The 18,606-nt window shown below is 45.8% G+C and overlaps 1 protein-coding gene across 1 annotated transcript; it reads left to right on the top strand.

The window, feature by feature from the left end:
- The first annotated feature begins 336 nt into the window (after positions 1-336).
- LOC110499764 (crystal protein) lies at positions 337-9,345 on the top strand. Its single transcript, XM_036957015.1, has 8 exons — positions 337-870; positions 1,095-1,296; positions 2,066-2,199; positions 3,834-3,961; positions 4,793-4,911; positions 5,278-5,418; positions 6,062-6,234; positions 8,509-9,345. Exons 1-8 carry the CDS (start codon positions 352-354, stop codon positions 8,959-8,961), a joined length of 1,869 nt encoding a protein of 622 aa, XP_036812910.1. The 5' UTR covers positions 337-351; the 3' UTR covers positions 8,962-9,345.
- Positions 9,346-18,606: the final 9,261 nt, after the last annotated feature.

Below are 18,606 nucleotides of genomic sequence, written 5' to 3'. Positions count from 1 at the left end.
TCATTTTCACACTGTGAACACTCAATCAAGGAGGTGGGCAGAGCCAAGCGCGAACTATAAATATATTATTGGTGCATATTAATGTTCATTTGCATATTTCTGTTAGGGAACGCCTACTCTCTTTGTCTTTGTCTTGATTGATATAGTCCCTCTGACCTGCCGCTGGACTTCCTCTCCTTACCAAATATGGTATGAAAAGGAAAGCCTGAAAAGGAAGAAGCATTTCCCCCTTACTCATCTGTGTAGGAGTTTAGGCTTCAATTTTCTTCCCCAGCTAGGATGCAACTGGAGAATGATCTGACCTGACTGAGAGACCCTGGCTAATACTTTCTAATAATTCATTCAGGAAAGATGGAGAGCTGTCACTGTTCCTTGCTGCTTTGCTCACTGGTCTATGTGCTGTCTTTTGCAGAGGAGGCAACATTTGAGAATGAGATCGACCTTACAGAGTTTATTAGAAGGATTTCTTCCTCTGGACTACTGGTCAGGGATCAGCCTCTGGCTATCAACAGAGACCTTCGCTTTGAAACAAACTCACTGGAGGAGCTTGGAGATCCAGAGGATTCCATTCCCATCTGGACTGATGAGGAACCAGTCATCCAGAATACACTCAACACCAGGACTACCATCCCTGAGATTCCTGACTATGGCCCCATAGTGTTGACCAACAATGGGTTGATCAAGGGACTCACAGTGGAAAAGTCCCACATATTTTATGGGATCCCGTACGCGGACCCACCTGTGGCCACGCACCGCTGGAAGCCCCCCAGACCGGTGACCCCGTGGCCGGGGGTCCACGACGCCACGTACCCGAGGGACGCCTGTATGCAAGGCTGCAGTGGCCCTATATCTGACAGGTGCCCTCAGAAGGTAGGGGACTAACACAGATGGGCTCGATAATTATGTTGTTATGATTTAGCACAATGTTCTACCAGTGTGTCATGTGCAGCGTGTTGACAGTGAAACATGAAATTAACAAAGTCCTGAATAATCTCCCGATAACATCCAGGAATGTCTTTGATTCATCAATAATGTGAGTATTTTATTTGGCGTGTGAATATTTGGTTTCTGAAATGAAACGTGTCTTCCCATAGGTGAGTGAGAACTGCCTCTACCTCAACATATTTGTACCTCTGGATGTGAACTTCAGTTCCCCTTTACTGACAACCCTGCCAGTGATGGTGTGGATCCACGGGGGAGATTTCATTGCTGGCTCAGCCTCCAAGCCCCTGTACGATGGGAGGTTCATCAGTAACTTCACTCACACTGTGGTGGTGAGCATGGCGTATCGGCTAGGTAAGACAGGTGTTCTTTAGCTCCGGGGTGGAGTTTCTCTAGGTACATATCTAGGATCCGTTTCCCTAAACCTAACCTTAACCATTAGTGGGGGAAATGCCAAACTGACCAGGGTCCGTATTTCAAGGGAACGTCACCCTACACCTCTTCACTATACAACCTTTATCTAGTTATCCAGGCTAGTTTCCATGAGATCAAATGGTTTCTTTCATAAGAGACCTGGAACAGGGCAGAGACAGTCCAGAGACCTTGTGTGATTCATTAGTGTGTTTGCTGATTACATTATCTTACACAGCCCAAAACTAGGATGGTGATTTCAAACATTTCTGAACAGAGAGCTTGTCTGATTTGTCTGACCCTGGGTATATCAACTTGCTGTATATATAATATACTTTTCTCAAGTGGACTTAGACTTCTACCATCCCCTCCTCAATAAATACCATTTGGTGGGTGTAGCGGGTTGCGACCCTGTGGTGGCCTGATCAATATGGGTATGTGAGACCATTGAGAAAAGGCCATTATCTGTGTGGGTGTCAGAAGAGGCTGGTGGGCAGAGATGGGAGGATGGGTTAATTGTAATGGCTGGAATGGCATAAATAGAACCATATCAAAACGCCATGTGTTGATGTGTTTGAATCCGTTCCATCAATTCCACTTCAGACATTATGATTAGCCAGTCCTCCTATATCTCTGCCCACCAGTCTCCTCTGAGAGGTGTATTGTTTTGTGTATAGTTTTTCATGGTCCAAGGAACTTGCTGTATCTGCAGGGGCGTTTGGTTTCCTCGTCTCGGGAAAAGACCCCAAAACCTCAGCAACCGGGAATTATGGGATCCTGGATCAGCAGGTTGCTCTTCTCTGGGTTCAACAAAACATTGCTCTGTTCGGAGGCGACCCCAGCAAGGCAAGCACGTACACATTATCCTGGGTTGTGTTCATTAGAGCAGGCAAGGGAAAATATTTACAAATGTTTCGCAATGGAAAACGAATATGAGTGTTTCTTAGACTAGCCCACGTAGTCCCTGCCTGTTTGTCTGTTTTTTATCTATTTAACGCCTAATGATCCACAGTCACACAGTCATACAAAATGACAACATCTGATTTTCTTCCACCACCTCAAGTCCTTGATGATCTCAACGGACTCAAACTGATCTTTTTGTTTTGGTGCAGAGTTGGGGGTCACTTCTTTTTGTGCAGGGTTGGGGATCAGGTGCAGGGTTGGGGATCAGGTGCAGGGTTGGGGATCAGGTGCAGGGTTGGGGATCAGGTGCAGGGTTGGGGTGCAGGGTTGGGGCTCAGGTGCAGGGTTGGGGATCAGGTGCAGGGTTGGGGTGCAGGGTTGGGGCTCAGGTGCAGGGTTGGGGCTCAGGTGCAGGGTTGGGGCTCAGGTGCAGGGTTGAGGATCAGGTGCAGGGTTGAGGATCAGGTGCAGGGTTGGGGATCAGGTGCAGGGTTGGGGATCAGGTGCAGGGTTGGGGATCAGGTGCAGGGTTGGGGCTCAGGTGCAGGGTTGGGGCTCAGGTGCAGGGTTGGGGCTCAGGTGCAGGGTTGGGGCTCAGGTGCAGGGTTGGGGCTCAGGTGCAGGGTTGGGGCTCAGGTGCAGGGTTGGGGCTCAGGTGCAGGGTTGGGGATCAGGTGCAGGGTTGGGGATCAGGTGCAGGGTTGGGGATCAGGTGCAGGGTTGGGGCTCAGGTGCAGGGTTGAGCATCAAGTACCAGGTTGGTGGTCAGGGAAAGGGTTGGGGTCAATTCCATTTAAATTCAGTCAATTCGGGAAGTAAATATGCATTTATATTCCAATTGTTGTCATTGAACAGTGAATTGGAATTTCTGTCTACTTCCTGAATGGACTGAAGTGAAATGGAATTGATCCCAACTCTGGTCAGGAAAAACTCCAGATACACTGACCTAGATATTCACATTCTGACCATGTATAGAAATACCTTGTTGGTTGTATTTCAGCAGTGGTTGTTGTTGAATGACCTCTATATATCCCGTGGTGCTGTCGTGACTGATTTGTAGTGAGGCCACACCACTGGGAGAATAACAGCCTCTGTGAGGCATAGAGAATAACAGCCTCTGTGAGGCACAGCGACGCGCTCCTCCAGCCCTGATTACATTTCTCTGAGTGGTTATTGAGTGGGGAAAGATGCTGTCCAGAGATGGGGCGATGCTGCAGAGTAGGGTTGCAAAATCCCAGGAACTTTCAATAAATTATCTGGTTTTCCAGAAGCCCTAGTTGTGCCCTACTGCAGACCCAACACAAACACATTCGTTGGATCATGCAGAAAGAGAAATTGCTGGCATCTCATACAAACAGCTAGTACCACACGCTGGTTGGTTCAGTAAAAGTGATGTTGAAAGCCTTTCAGTTCTGTATCCCAACTCCATCAATCAAAGATAAACAGCTTTATCATCCTGCGTTATATCTAAATGAGGCATAAAACCATCAGGATTATGTGTTTGTGTACGTTGTTATTTTCTCTGTCTGTGTATATACAACACAACCCTGATTATGGCTCATTAACATCCAAAACAGGTGACCATGTTTGGGGAGAGTGCAGGAGCCCAGTCAGTGAGCCTCCATCTGATGGTCCAGAGCAGTAAGCCCCTGTTCAAACAGGCTGTGTTCCAGAGCCTACCCTTCTCCATCCCTCTCAAGACCAGGTCGGTGACCTCTAACTCCTAACATCTGGGTAGTGTTCATTAGGGCACACTGCAGCAAAAACAAGCATTTCTCATTGGACAGATCCACATTTATCTTCCTGTTTCAGTCCGTTTCCTTCCGTTGGCAGAATGTACACATGACTCAGCTGGCGGTCTTGATCGCTAACTCCTTTAAAAGATGAAATCCGCCGTAGTGGAAACGGTCCCACTGTCCGCCCCACCGCCGTTGTTGTTGTTGTTGTTTTGTTGACGAAGCTGAGCGTCGTGCAACACAACAAAATAAATGTCAGTACGTATTCTACTGTTCTATCGCGCGTGCGATGATAGCAAAGGGAAAAATAGTGTTTCATTGTTTCCAGTAACTTCTTCGTTGTTATAATATCCCAAACAGACGTGGCGGTTTCACCATTCAGGATTTCAGGTTTAAGAAGGAGACCCTCACTTTGCTTCATCTATATAGATCAACTTATCCTTCCCACATTTTGAATGAGTAATCCTTGCCATATGTGAAATTGACTACAAAAGTGAATCGCCGACCTTCCTGATAAGTGTTTTGTTATACGGCCTGCCAAGCTACAAGGAATAAATGGGATTAATTCAATAAAATTGAATTCAATCAATTAAATTCAATGTTATTTCTCCCCTCGGGGTTACAGTTTAGACATGCTAATGCATCCAAGAAGACGAGGTACCTTTACGTTCCAGTCCATGTCCTAGTAAAACAGTCATTCCATCTCCAGCTGTCGTTACTCTCCTGGAAGAGATGTGGCACTACCTAATGTTCCCATTGAGCAGAGAGAGACTATCTGTGGTCTGTTTTCTTTGTTCCAGACATGATGCCCTGAAGCTGGGGAGGGACTTTGCCAGACAGGCCAACTGCTCTGTGAGCGACATCGTGTGCCTGCTGTCCCTCAGTCCTCAGGCTGTCCTCGCTGCCCAGATTAAGTCAAGTAGGAGACCAGTCTTTTTCTGTGTCTCTGTCTGTCTCTGACTGACCGTTTTTAGACCGAGTTGTGACCCAAATGGCCCCCTATCCCCATAGGACTCGGGTCAAAGTAAGGAACAATTTGGGACACAACAAATGTTGACCCTCTACCTATCTACTGTTGACCCATCTAAGTTGGCCCTTATTCATGACAAACTCATCATCTCAGAGTTGCTTAAGTGTGTTTCATTACAGAGCTAGTTGTTTAGCAGGGAGTCATTTTATGTATATTTGCAGGATGTATTTTGGTAAGTAACTAATTGTTCTCTCTGACTCTCTCTCTTTCTTCCCCTTCCTCATCTCTCTTCTCTCTCTCTCTTCTCTGTCTCAGGTTCCAAAGTGGTGAATCCCTTCAGGTTCCTGGAGATCTTTGAAACCTGGGGGCCCTACGTGGATGGAGCGCTGATCAAGGAGCAGGCTGTGACTGCCTTCCAGAAGGGCCACTGGCAGAAGGAGAAACCAGTCCTCCTTGGTATGGACCACTTGAAATACACTCACATTTAACCAGAACAGCTTTTAACGGCTGGCCCCATAACACTTAATAATACATTTAATTTGGCAAATGTCTTTCAGGACACTCCAAGAACAACTTACAGTATATTAAAAGTAGGTACTCTGTACTAGTGAAGACATCTGTTACACACTTAAGGTTACAGAGATGGTTCGGTGCATGTGTGATGACGAGTAACCATTGCCAGAGACCTGAAGAGTTGCATTGGCTCCCCAAGTCAATGCCTGGACTTTGGCTAAGCTGGCTAAGGGTGTGACTTAATTAGATTGAGTAGTTGAATGTTAGATGGTGAAGTGCAATTGGTTCCCTCTCAGCTGGCCACTCGACATAACACATCTGTAGGAGAGATTCTTCATCCCTGATGTGTTCTGTGTCCTTCCCTTCTACAGGATTCATGGTTATATTCATACCAGGGTTGTGTTCATTAGGGCTCGCAAATGTTTAAAACATTCTATAGAAAATGTAAATGATTCCAGATAGTCCCTCCCTCCCTGTTTCATCCCGATTTCTTCTGTTTGGTGCCTAATGAACACAACCAAGATTATACCAGAACGTTTGGACCAACATTTTGAAGGCATGTTGTTGACGTACAACAACCTTGCAGGGACCACTTCAGAGGAGGGGGTGATATTTGTGTACGGGGTCTTCACCAAGCCTGTGTCTGCGGTGGAGTGCACCGTCTACACCGCGGCCATCTTCAAACAGCACGCCCTCAGGATTCTACACAAGTACCTGCCCCTGTACAAGGACATTGACCGACGGGACATGCTGGCTCAGGTAAAATATTACTTTCACAGAGGGTGCGTCCCAATACTCTCCCAAAGTGTGCACTTGTTCACTTCCCTTAATGGATTTGGCAGGAAATGACTGGTATGGAAACTCCAGCCTATGCCTACACCAATCCAACACCAATCCAATGCTTTTAAATGAGTAGTGAACGGGTCCAGACATCAGGAAGACGAGATCATTGGGACATAGCCAGGGAGAAACTCAGTGTTGTCCATGCAAACATGTTAGATAAAAGACTAATCGAATGTAAAAATGACATTGATTAATCATCCAAAAAGTAATGTTTTACATTAAAGTCAACAAAAGTTTTGGCAATGTTCATTGTCAGGCTCCAGATCAGTGGTTGTAGGGCTAGACTGTCACGTCTGCAGCCAGTGGACTGTAGAGCGAGACCTCGGAGCGTGATGAGGACACATCTGCCCATCTCCTCGCTTCGTCTCACCGCATCTAGATGAGCCTTGTTGAGCTCTGGGGAGAAGGTTTCAGTAGGTACAGACCTAGGATCAGCTTCCCCCTCCCCCAATCCTAACGTCTACTCTAGCGGTACCTTCACCCTACTCCCCATGCTGAAAATCTCTTACTCAATTCTCTGTGGGAATGATCTGTCCAAGTCATCAAAAAAATCAGGACGGACTTAATCATTATAATTATAGGCTACCAAATTTGTATTAGGTTCCGATTCTTTTTTTTGATTAACCAAACTATCACAATAACCCAAAGAGCTGGGTTTCTAACTGCCTGAATTATTTTAGAGGTAAACGCTTTATATTTTCTGATTTTAATCTGTGTAGAGATGGGTTACTTCTGATCGTTTGGTTCTTCATAGTGCAACTCCGAATTATTACCAGCAGAGGGTGCTAAAATACTAATTTCTGTTTAGGCTCCTCCCATGGCCATCCTCCTCAAAGAATCATTAGTGGTGCTGTCTGGAGCAGAGTGCCATTGTCTCTTTGAGATGTATACCACACAGTGGAAGCATATCTTTAGGAAATAAGAGACACAGAGGAAGACTACCCAATCACAGTTTCCCCAAGCTACAGATCTAGGATCAGCTTCCCCTCCCCCCATCCTAACCTTAACCAGTATTGGGGGAAATGCAAAACTGACCAAAGATCAGTGTCTAGGGGCAACTTCACCCAGTCAGCCAGAGAGTTGACATCAGATAGAGCCATATTCAGTATGCAGCCCAGGCTATTTCACTACCAGCTCAGGCTAGATGATGTTCAGTGTGGATTACAGGATAAACTGACTCCAACCACACTAGAGACAACAACAGACAATGAATACATAAACTGCATCAGTAGAATACATGCATTCACTGTAGTGAGGGAAACGCTCTCATTTCCAAGTCCACATCCAAAATGTGAAACAGAGAGCTCGGATGGTAAATAGCCTCAGGTACTTTCTCTGGAGGTTTTGAATCTAAAGTGAGAGATGAGTGTGCTGAGAGAGGCAGGGGGCAGAAGGTGACACTCCCATACCTGTTTAGTATTCATATACAGTTCACTGTCTGTGTGTGCCCAGTGAAGAGGAGCAGAATAGGAGGAAGGACCCCCCCCCCCCCCCCTTCCTAAAGGACAGGTCCCAGGGGAGGGGAGGGTCATGACAAATGTCAGCTATTGCACTGAGGCCACATGGCTCAGCCTGGGAGGTGCGAAGGAGAGGTAAAGGGGAAGAGAGCGGGGGGGGAGAGAGAGTGGTAGAGAAAGTGAACTGGGGAGAAGGGGAGATGAAGTGAGCTGTTGAGCAAGCGAAGGGGAGGTATCTGTGACCAACAGATGCATATCTGTATTCCCATTCCTGTGAAATCCATAGATTAGGGCCTAACGAATCTATTTCAATTGACTGATTTCCTAGTATGAACTGCAACTCAGTAAGATCTCTGAAATTGTTGCGTTTTATATTTTTGTTCAGTGTATATCCTTTGAGGACACTGAGGGTTACAGGTGTTCTAGATGATTCTGTGCCGCGTAGGCGGCTGCACTGAGTGTTTTCCTGAGTATAGTTTCCAGGTAACAAGCGAGACAAAATGCTTTGAGCGGCAGTTCTGTAGCACACACACTAGCCACTAGGGACTCTTTTCTCTTTGTTGAACTCAACGACCTCTCTGTTTACTCCCAGATTCTATTGAACTCAATGACCTCTTTGTTTGCCCACAAATTGTATTGACCTCTGTTTAAGCCCAGATTCTATTGACCTCAATGATCTCTCTGTTTTAGCCCAGATTGTATTGAACTCAATGACTTCTCTACTTCCCTCCAGATTGTGACAGACTACGTCTTCCTTTGCCCCTCCCGCAAGGCAGCCCGGGCAGGCACCAAAGTGGGCAGCGCCGTGTGGATGTACGTCTTCGACCATGTGATATCGGACCACAGTGTGTGGTCCGGTCTGTCCTTCTGCTACGAGCACGTGTGTCACGGCGCTGAGCTGCCCTTCCTCTTCAACACTGCCTCCATGGCTAACTTCACGCTGGCCCCACCCGAGAGGCTGCTGTCCAATCGGATGTTGTGTTACTGGGGGACATTCGCCCACACCGGGGACCCGGCCTCACGGATGCAACAGAGCGGCTTCTGTAGACAGCAGCGCCTGCCGGCCTGGCCCCGCTACTCGGACACCAGCTCCTGGTTGGTCATGAACTTCACTGTCCGCTCCCATGCCCAGGTGGGCACCAGGGACCATATCTGTGACTTCTGGGACAAGCTGGGCATCTATTAGGGCATAGGGGTGGGCATGGGGCGGGCAATGGTGTTGGTATTGGTTATGTATGCATACATAGAGTGGGGGAAGGAGGGGAAGACGACGAGGGGAAGAGAAGAAGACGAGGGGAAGAGAAGAAGATGATGGGAAGGAGGGGATGAAAAGATGCAGTCATCCTTCTCTCCCCTGACGTATGAAACATATCTGTGTATCTACTTTGGAAGGATTGCATGTTTTTAGTTTTCTAACCATTTCTCATCCCCAGCTGCTTCATTTGATGTGATTTGTGCAGTGACTTGTTGGCTACGTACTTGAGAACTCCTACATGAATACCCCACTGTCGCTGTACATGTGAAACAGTTTGGATAATGTTTTTTCTATGATAAATCACAGTGAGAAATACTCTGTTATCTTCGTAAAAAAGCATGGCCATTGGGGGAGAGAGAGAGTGGTAGATTGGTCATTGAGATGCATGCTGGGTCAGAACGACCTGAAAACATACATACTGATGATTGACATCTAGTAGGTCTCCCTAGCTTACTCGTTCCCCCCTCTTCTCTCTAGCTCTCTTTCCATCCCCCCTCTCTAGCTCTCTTTCCATCCCCCCTCTCTAGCTCTCTTTCCATCCCCCCTCTCTAGCTCTCTTTCCATCCCCCCTCTCTAGCTCTCTTTCCATCCCCCCTCTCTAGCTCTCTTTCCATCCCCTCTCTAGCTCTCTTTCCATCCCCCCTCTTCTCTCTCTAGCTCTCTCTTTCCATCCCCCCTCTTCTCTCTCTAGCTCTCTTTCCATCCCCCCTCTTCTCTCTCTAGCTCTCTTTCCATCCCTCCCTCTTCTCTCTCTAGCTCTCTCTTTCCATCCCCCCCTCTTCTCTCTGGCTCTCTTTCCACCCCCCCTCTTCTCTCTGGCTCTCTCGTTCCACCCCCCACCCCCCCTCTTCTCTCTAGCTCTTTCTCTTCCTACCAACCCACATGCTCAGAGGCATAACATAAAGTATCGATTTCACAGCAGTAAGTCCAGATCAATAGAAAAGGTTATCTAGAATCTCAAATGGAACATGACCTCAGGGGCCCTCTACTTCCTTGTTAAACAGCAGGGCAGATCTAAATGCATTTGCATTTGCATGGACTGTAGGGTGAATTTGCCCCTAGATGCTGATCATGGGTCAGTTTTGCATTTCACCCACTAATGATTTTGTTTTTTAAATCTTTATTTAACTAGGCAAGTCCGTTAAGAACAAATTCTTATTTTCTTAACTGCCTGTTCAGGGACAGAACGACAGATTTGTACCTTGTCAGCTTGGGGATTTGAACTTGCAACCTTAGTTGCAAGTAGTTACTAGTCCAACGCTCTAACCACTAGGCTACCCTGCCACCCCAAATTAAAGTTAGGATTGAGGGAGGGGAAGCTGGTCCTAGATCTGTTCCTTGGGGAAACTTCACAGAGCCTCAGACTACTCATGTTATCCTAACCATAATCCACTATCAGATAGCAGGCATAAAATGATTAATTCACCTGTAATATATGTCATCTTGACCTGTATTCACCACCACCCGGATGGTGGGTATAAAGCTCTGAGGACATATGGTATTCTATCATTGAATTGTAATATATATGGAAATAAGCAGAGGGGAAATGCAATACATTTTTTCAGGCCTGATGTTGTGGTTCTGTATTTCAACATGTCACTTTCCCCCTGTTGTGGAGTTTACCCCCTGCGTTGCTAGCATTCAGCCACTACATTGATTCAGTGTATTTACACTGCATATCTGGAGCACATGGTTCTGTCCCAAATGGAGCCCTATTCCCTTTACGGTGCATGGGCCCTGGTTAAAAGTAGTGCACTATGTAGGGAATCAGGTGCCATTTGGGAAGCAAGTCCTGGAGTACATGGCTCTCAATGTCAACGGAGGCCACTGTGATGTGTCCCTATTTTCCTCTCTCTTATGGTGTCCTCTCTTCTAGATGCCAAACTCACTGCAGTCTCTGACCTTTTCCCTCTACAGTGCCAGCCCATGCCACACACACACACACACACATACACACCCACTTGCATGTGTGCATGTAAACACACACACGCCAGGACACACACACACATAAGCACAGACATACACATACACACACTGCCTGTACAGTCCCACACTGATTATGAGATGTGCTGACACCAAAAGAGAGTGCCAACTCAACCTCATTAACACTGAGCTCTACTGGATGTTCCCCTGCCCTTACACAGTTGTCCAATACCAACATGAACTGCATATCAACCTCATTAACACTGAGCTCTACTGGATGTTCCCCTGCCCTTACACAGTTGTCCAATACCAACATGAACTGCATTACAATGCCATCAATTGAGTGATCAAAGATGGCTGGATGTACAATCAATGGCAGCTAATCATAGCACCACACTAATGGCTAGTTCCTGACTGGGGTTCTCTCTCTCTCTCTCTTTCCAAATCTTATGATCATCAGCGAGCACGAGAAAACTCAGAGAGACTATCCACCTCATCCACTTATAATGAGGGAATGGCCTGAGTCAATGGCTGATTGTCACTAGGATCTAAATTATCTCTGGCACTCTTTGCGAGCAGAGGCTTTGCATGGATGCATTCCAAAAATATCTGATTATGGCCACGATGGCGGAAATTAAAAATCAGATGACAGCTCCGCTCGGCACATTGGCCATGCAGCCAGCCAGGATGCAGAAGTGGGAAGTGCTGTTGTTGTTGACGGTGGAGACTTTGAATGAAGCCTTCACATGGAAGAGAGACTAAATTAGGTTTAAACATTCTGGCCGTGAAAAACCCTTGTAAGTAAAATCCCACAAACACATACTGTGATTTTAAAGTTTTTCTGATTACATCAGGCTGTGTGACAATTAGACAAGCTATTACAATTAGATAGGGAGGAAAAGGATACAGAGGATCACATTTTTTTTGAAGATTACATTTTGACTGATTGACTCCTTTGGCATCAGAGGCAACTGATGGAATAAGAGGCCTCAACCCAACCAGTATTCATCCTCTGAAATTGCCTCAACGTGTTGAAGTCTCAAGGGCAACTGTGAGTGGAGATGAAATTAGTCCTCTTGTCGTTGTGAATTCAAAATGACTCAGAAAAGCTCCTAGCAGTTGTCTCTAGAGCTCTGTGTAAAAGTTTACTTGTTTTCCAAATGGCACCCTATTCCCTACATAGTGCACAACTTTTGATCAAAGCCCTATGGGTCCTGGTCAAAAGTAGTGCACTACATAGAGAATAGGGTGCCATTTGGGACGTAATCCTTTGAGTTGCTGTTTTCGTGTTCTGGCTAATGTCCAGCTGTTGTCTTACATCTCAATAAGAGAACATTGTTTTGTCTTGTGTGCTGGGGGCATGTACCAGGGAGTACAAAGTCCTGTCTTGTCTGAAAACGAGCAGAAATTATTCCTCTCTTTGGTACTCAAATAACAGTCTTTGATACGTTTCATTTCTGAAGACGTTTGGACACAAAATAGCTACCAATGGGTCATTGTGAACGCAGATAAGATAAGTACGTAAGAGATGTGTGTTATTATGAGTTGAATTGAGGGGTACTGCAACAACACCATGGAGTCTGCATGCACAGTTGAAGTCGGAAGATTACATACACCTCAGCCAAATACATTTAAACTCAGTTTTTCATAATTTCTGACATTTAATCCTAGTAACAATTCCCTGTCTTAGGTCAGTTAGGATAACCACTTTATTTTAAAAATGTGAAATGTCAGAATAATAGTAGAGAGAATTATTTATTTCAGCTTTTATTTCTTTCATCACATTCCCAGTGGGTCAGAAGTTTACTTACACTCAATTAGTATTTGGTAGCATTGCCTTTAAATTGTTTCACTTGGGTCAAACGTTTCGGGTAGCCTTCCACAAGCTTCCCACAATAGGTTTGGTGAATTTTGGCCCATTCCTCCTGACAGAGCTGGTGTAACTGAGTCAGGTTTGTAGGCCTCCTTGCTCGCACATGCTTTTTCAGTTCTGCCCACAAATTTTCTATAGGATTGAGGTCATGGCTTTGTGATGGCCACTCCAATACCTTGACTTTGTTGTCCTTAAGCCATTTTGCCACAACTTTGGAAGTATGCTTGGGGTCATTGTCCATTTGGAAGACCTATTTGCAACCAAGCTTTAACTTCCTGACTGATGTCTTGAGATGTTGCTTCAATATATCCACATCATTTTCCATCCTCATGATACCATCTATTTTGTGAAGTGCAGCAGTCCCTACTGCAGCAAAGCACCCACACAACATGATTCTGCCAGCGGGTACTGTAGTGGGTACTGTAGTGGGTACTGTAGCAGGTACTCTATTGGGTACTGTAGCGGGTACGGTAGCGGGTAATCTATTGGGTACTGTAGTGGGTACTGTAGCAGGTACTCTATTGGGTACTATAGCGGGTACTCTGTTGGGTACTGTAGTGGGCACTGTAGTGGACACTGTAGTGGGCACTGTAGTGGGTACTGTAGCGGGTACTCTATTGAGTACTGTAGCAGGTACTGCGGTGGGTACTGTAGCGGGTACTCTATTGGGTACTGTAGCAGGCACTGTAGTGGGTGCTCTATTGGGTACTGTAGTGGGTACTGTAGTGAGTACTCTATTGGGTATTGTAGTGGGTACTGTAGTGGGTACTGTAGCGGGTACTGTAGTGGGTACTGTAGCGGGTACTCTATTGGGTACTGTAGCGGGTACTCTATTGGGTACTGTAGCGGGTAACCTATTGGGTACTGTAGTGGGTACTGTAGCGGGTACTGTAGCGGGTACTGTAGCGGGTACTCTATTGAGTACTGTAGCGGGTACTCTATTGGGTACTGTAGTGGGCACTGTAGTGGACACTGTAGTGGGCACTGTAGTGGGCACTGTAGTGGGTACTGTAGCAGGTACTCTATTGAGTACTGTAGCAGGTACTGCGGTGGGTACTGTAGCGGGTACTCTATTGGGTACTGTAGCAGGCACTGTAGTGGGTGCTCTATTGGGTACTGTAGTGGGTACTGTAGTGGGTACTCTATTGGGTATTGTAGTGGGTACTCTATTGGGTACTGTAGCGGGTACTGTAGCGGGTACTGTAGTGGGTACTCTATTGGGTACTGTAGCGGGTACTGTAGCGGGTACTGTAGTGGGTACTTTATTGGGTACTGTAGCGGGTACTGTAGTGGGTACTCTAGCGGGTACTGTAATGGGTACTGTAGCGGGTACTGTAGCATGTACTCTATTGGGTACTGTGGTTGATACTGTAGCGGGTACTCTATTGGGTACTGTAGCGGGTACTGTAGTGGGTACTCTAGCGGGTACTGTAATGGGTACTGTAGCGGGTACTGTAGTGGGTACTCTAGCGAGTACTGTAGCATGTACTCTATTGGGTACTGTGGTAGATACTGTAGCGGGTACTCTATTGGGTACTGTAGTGGGTACTGTAGTGGATACTGTAGTCCTTATTCCAGCCTCCCTCAATGTCACCCTCTCCACAGGGACACTGGCTCAGAGGTCCTGCAGGCATAAATTCCCATTCAAGTGGCAATTAAAATTGAGAAATTCAGTTGATCAGCTTTTATTACTTTGTAATACGGAAACAACGTGAATGTAAATTGCTATTTTCGGAAGGCCCTAGGACCAGGTTCCGCTGAGTCGCATAGTTGTACCCTATTCTCCAAAGGTTTTGCCATGTAATAGAGAAGCGTTGAGAGATTTGTGCTAGAATTGCATTGGTCTCCAGAGCTCCAGAGTGCAACTTCAAAAGTGATTGTGCAATTAGCAATTTGTCCAACACATAATTCTGTCTATCCAGCAGATTTAGGAGGGAAATAGAAAATGTGGAAAACAGTAGATTCAAATTGTTTAACATTGCTTTGTGTACAGTCAACTCTTCCAGTGACATAGCATCATGTCAGGGCTATTGTGACATTGTAAACCACAGTTCATTCAGTTTGTTTGTGTGTGTGAAATACAACCGGCAAACAAACACACAGAAACATCTGTTGCCCAACCAGGATTTCAGCAAGGTCAGTTAAACCTCATCCCAAGCCACTGATCCTTCCGTATTGTAAGAGGGAAGCTACCTTTTCTTTTGCTGTGCGCAAACATACAGAATTACACACATATATCCGATGACTCTTAAGTTTTGCTTGCGGGATTTCTCAGTGGCCATTGGAAACAAAGCTGGGGTTTGTTAGACTCTGCGCTGACAGCTCCCTGGTCTCTGCCCACAAAATGTCCGCCATGCTAATGCTACACTAATGCAGTAATGTAATGTGAATAGTGAAAGAGATGAACCCAAACATATAACTCTGTGTACAGGCATATTGATTTCATAGCATGGAAATAAAAGTGTAGCTATGCATACTCGTCCTGGAGGAGAGGGGGGGTGGATCAATTATTTGTTAGGCCCTGTAATTGATTTGTGTTGATGTTGTGATGCTAGCATGCGCTGCACAAGCTCTCAGCCAGAGGGGAGGCCCAAAGGTCCTCTTCACCAGCGCGTGGGAGACATGCGCTAACGCTAATGACAGTTTCCCTCGTGTCACACCGCTGGTAGAATGGAGGGTGGTGGGGGGAGGAAGTGTGTGTGTGTGTGTGTGTGTGTGTGTGTGTGTGTGTGTGTGTGTGTGTGTGTGTGTGTGTGTGTGTGTGTGTGTGTGTGTGTGTGTGTGTGTGTGTGTGTGTGTGTGTGTGTGTGTGTGTGTGGGAGGGGTAGGGGGGCGGGACAAAGATCTCTTTGTCAGGGCTTTACCATCACCGTTGATTAGTGATGTTCTGTCAACTGCCATTAGCGGCTAATTAAACTAGAGTGCAGAGAGGCTAACGGCCAGCGGCCCGGCACGCTGGGCGGAAGGCAGGACATAGGGGACAGGTTCAGCTGTGTTGGGAATATTAATGGGCCTGGAGGGGGAAACAGTGGTCAGGCCCTGCGTGCCGTTGACAGAGAGAGGGCACAGGGGGGCATTACTCTCTTCCTTGAGTTAACTGTGTATCTTATCAGACTCAGCCCCACAGGCTGTCGCTTTTATGGGCCTTCAAATAAAGTGCTGTTCTCCCTTTATGTGGAATAATTATGTGACGACACTCTCGGAGCTGCATGGAATTCTAATCCGGTCACCCTCTTCCGAACCACTAAGGCATCTTCCTCCAGATGATATGAAAATGACACAGGAGCGATAGACAGCACAATCTGTCAACACATATTATTAGCCTCCGGCGCTCCATCTCCACAGTCATGTTATTCTCCCAAAAGGAGAGTGTATCAGTGAAACATAAACCCTACATAAACACAGGGTGGCAGGTAGCCTAGCAGTTAAGAGTGTTGCGCCAGTAAACTAAAGTTGGCTGGTTCGAATCCTCAATCCGACTGGGTGAAAAATCTGTCAATGTGCCCAAATTGCTCTGGATGAAAGGGTCAACTAAAATGTAAAGTTTTGCACTTGGGGTCAGACTCAAACATGAATGTATTTGCTTAACTAGTGGCTGAGAATTGAGATTAGGAGACCAATAACAAATCCTATATGAAATCCATAGGTGAATTTGAATTTGTTTGCCTCGTACGAACCATCCTGATCTCTCGATCTTACATTCTATTTCGCTACAGAATGTAAGCTCAGGAGATCAGGATGGTTTGTACCATGCTAGTTGGGACCACCCTTGCCCCTAGGACAAGCTACAGAATGTAAGCTCAGGAGATCAGGATGGTTTGTACCATGCTAGTTGGGACCACCCTTGCACCTAGGACAAGCTACAGAATGTAAGCTCAGGAGATCAGGATGGTTTGTACCATGCTAGTTGGGACCACCCTTGCCCCTAGGACAAACTACAGAATGTAAACTCAGGAGATCAGGATGGTTTGTACCATGCTAGTTGGGACCACCCTTGCCCCTAGGACAAGCTACAGAATGGTTTACACACTATAATTGTATTCAAAGTGGCACCCTATTTCCTATAGGGGAATAGTGTGGAATAGTGTGCCAGTTAGGGAATAGTGTGCCTGTTCAGACTATTATCAACCTCAGGAACACATAGGACGATGGGAGAGACGAGATTAAGAATATCAGTGACAAGTCATTATGAACAAGAAAATCATCAACATCAATAACACTAACTATCAACACTATTGCTATCAACATTAACATTACTGTTAATGTTGATGTGTTCATTTCCCTTCACTCTGCCTGAGAGCAACCTCTTTTTATTCTCCTATCTACATGCACACAAAACACCTATTTAGACTGGTAACCGAGCCAAACGCAAATAATCTTAACCCATCAGGGCCACTTACCGTAAGGCGTAGTGGACCCTAACACACATTACATTTCCCAAAACGCAATTAGACATACCCTAAACGGCCAGTTCAGGTTCAATTAAGTAATTATCAGTCACATTGATGTAACCAAGGTTGTTAATTACAAACTGTGTGGATACAGTGAGTAAATGAGCTCTGACTCAGCCAATGTATCCTGAATGAGCGCCTTGCCTTCATGTCGAACACCCTGAGAGACATACCAGTCACGTTGTACTTTGGACCGAACTGCAGCCACCTTCCATTCTTTATAGTCTGGCTTTGAAGCGTTGAAGCTACCATAAAAAGCCCACAGCTTGTCTGCCAACTATTTCCCTCAGGTACCACTACTAATGCCAACTATTTCCCTCAGTACCACTACTAATACTAACTATTTCCCTCAGGAACTACTACTAATGCCAACTATTTCCCTCAGGTACCACTACTAATGCCAACTATTTCCCTCAGTACCACTACTAATACTAACTATTTCCCTCAGGAACTACTACTAATGACAACTATTTCCCTCAGGTACCACTACTAATGCTAACTATTTCCCTCAGTACCACTACTAATACTAACTATTTCCCTCAGGAACTACTACTAATGCCAACTATTTCCCTCAGGTACCACTACTAATGTCAACTATTTCCCTCAGGAACTATTACTAATGCTAACTATTTCCCTCAGGAACTACTACTAATGCTAACTATTTCCCTCAGGAACTATTCCTAATGCTAGCTATTTCCCTCAGGAACTAATACTAATGCTAACTATTTCTAGCATTAACTCGATACACTTCAGCAGGCGTATTCTAATCTGAGCCTGGAGGTCTGGAGTACTGCTGGTTTTCCAGCCTGGTTGTTTTACCTGTTCTACCTGATAATGAATTGCACCCACCTGGTGTCCCAGGTCTAAATGAGTCCTTGATTAGAAGGGAACAATGAAAATCAGCAGTGGAACTGGCTTCGAGGTCCAGATTTGAATTTGCCTGCACTACATGTTAGACTTGTAGCTTGTTGCTGCTGTATTCAGGTACAAAGGTTTGATTCTTGACATAGCTCATACTGTCAACATACTGTCCATTTTCTGGCATGACCAGCTAAAAAGAGTGTTGAATCTTTCTCTTACTCTCCGCAGTTACAGAGTTAGATTAACCTCTGATGCTCTGAGCTACAGCTCACGTGTAATATTTAAACTTCCTGTAGACAGTGACCAAATTCTTCAACCCATCAGACTGCTTCTCCTCAAAGAGACCAAATGGAAAGCAAACATCAACAGACAGTTTCCCAGATTAAGATTAGTTCTGGACAGCAACATTGTGTGTGTGTGAGAGAGAGAGAGAGAGAGAGAGAGAGAGACAGGTGTCTGCCAGGCCAC

Source organism: Oncorhynchus mykiss, chromosome 21 (assembly GCF_013265735.2).
Source record: "Oncorhynchus mykiss isolate Arlee chromosome 21, USDA_OmykA_1.1, whole genome shotgun sequence".
Classification (NCBI taxonomy): domain Eukaryota; kingdom Metazoa; phylum Chordata; class Actinopteri; order Salmoniformes; family Salmonidae; genus Oncorhynchus; species Oncorhynchus mykiss.
Note: the sequence above shows the minus strand (reverse complement) of the source record. Positions and strands in the feature narration are given on the sequence as shown.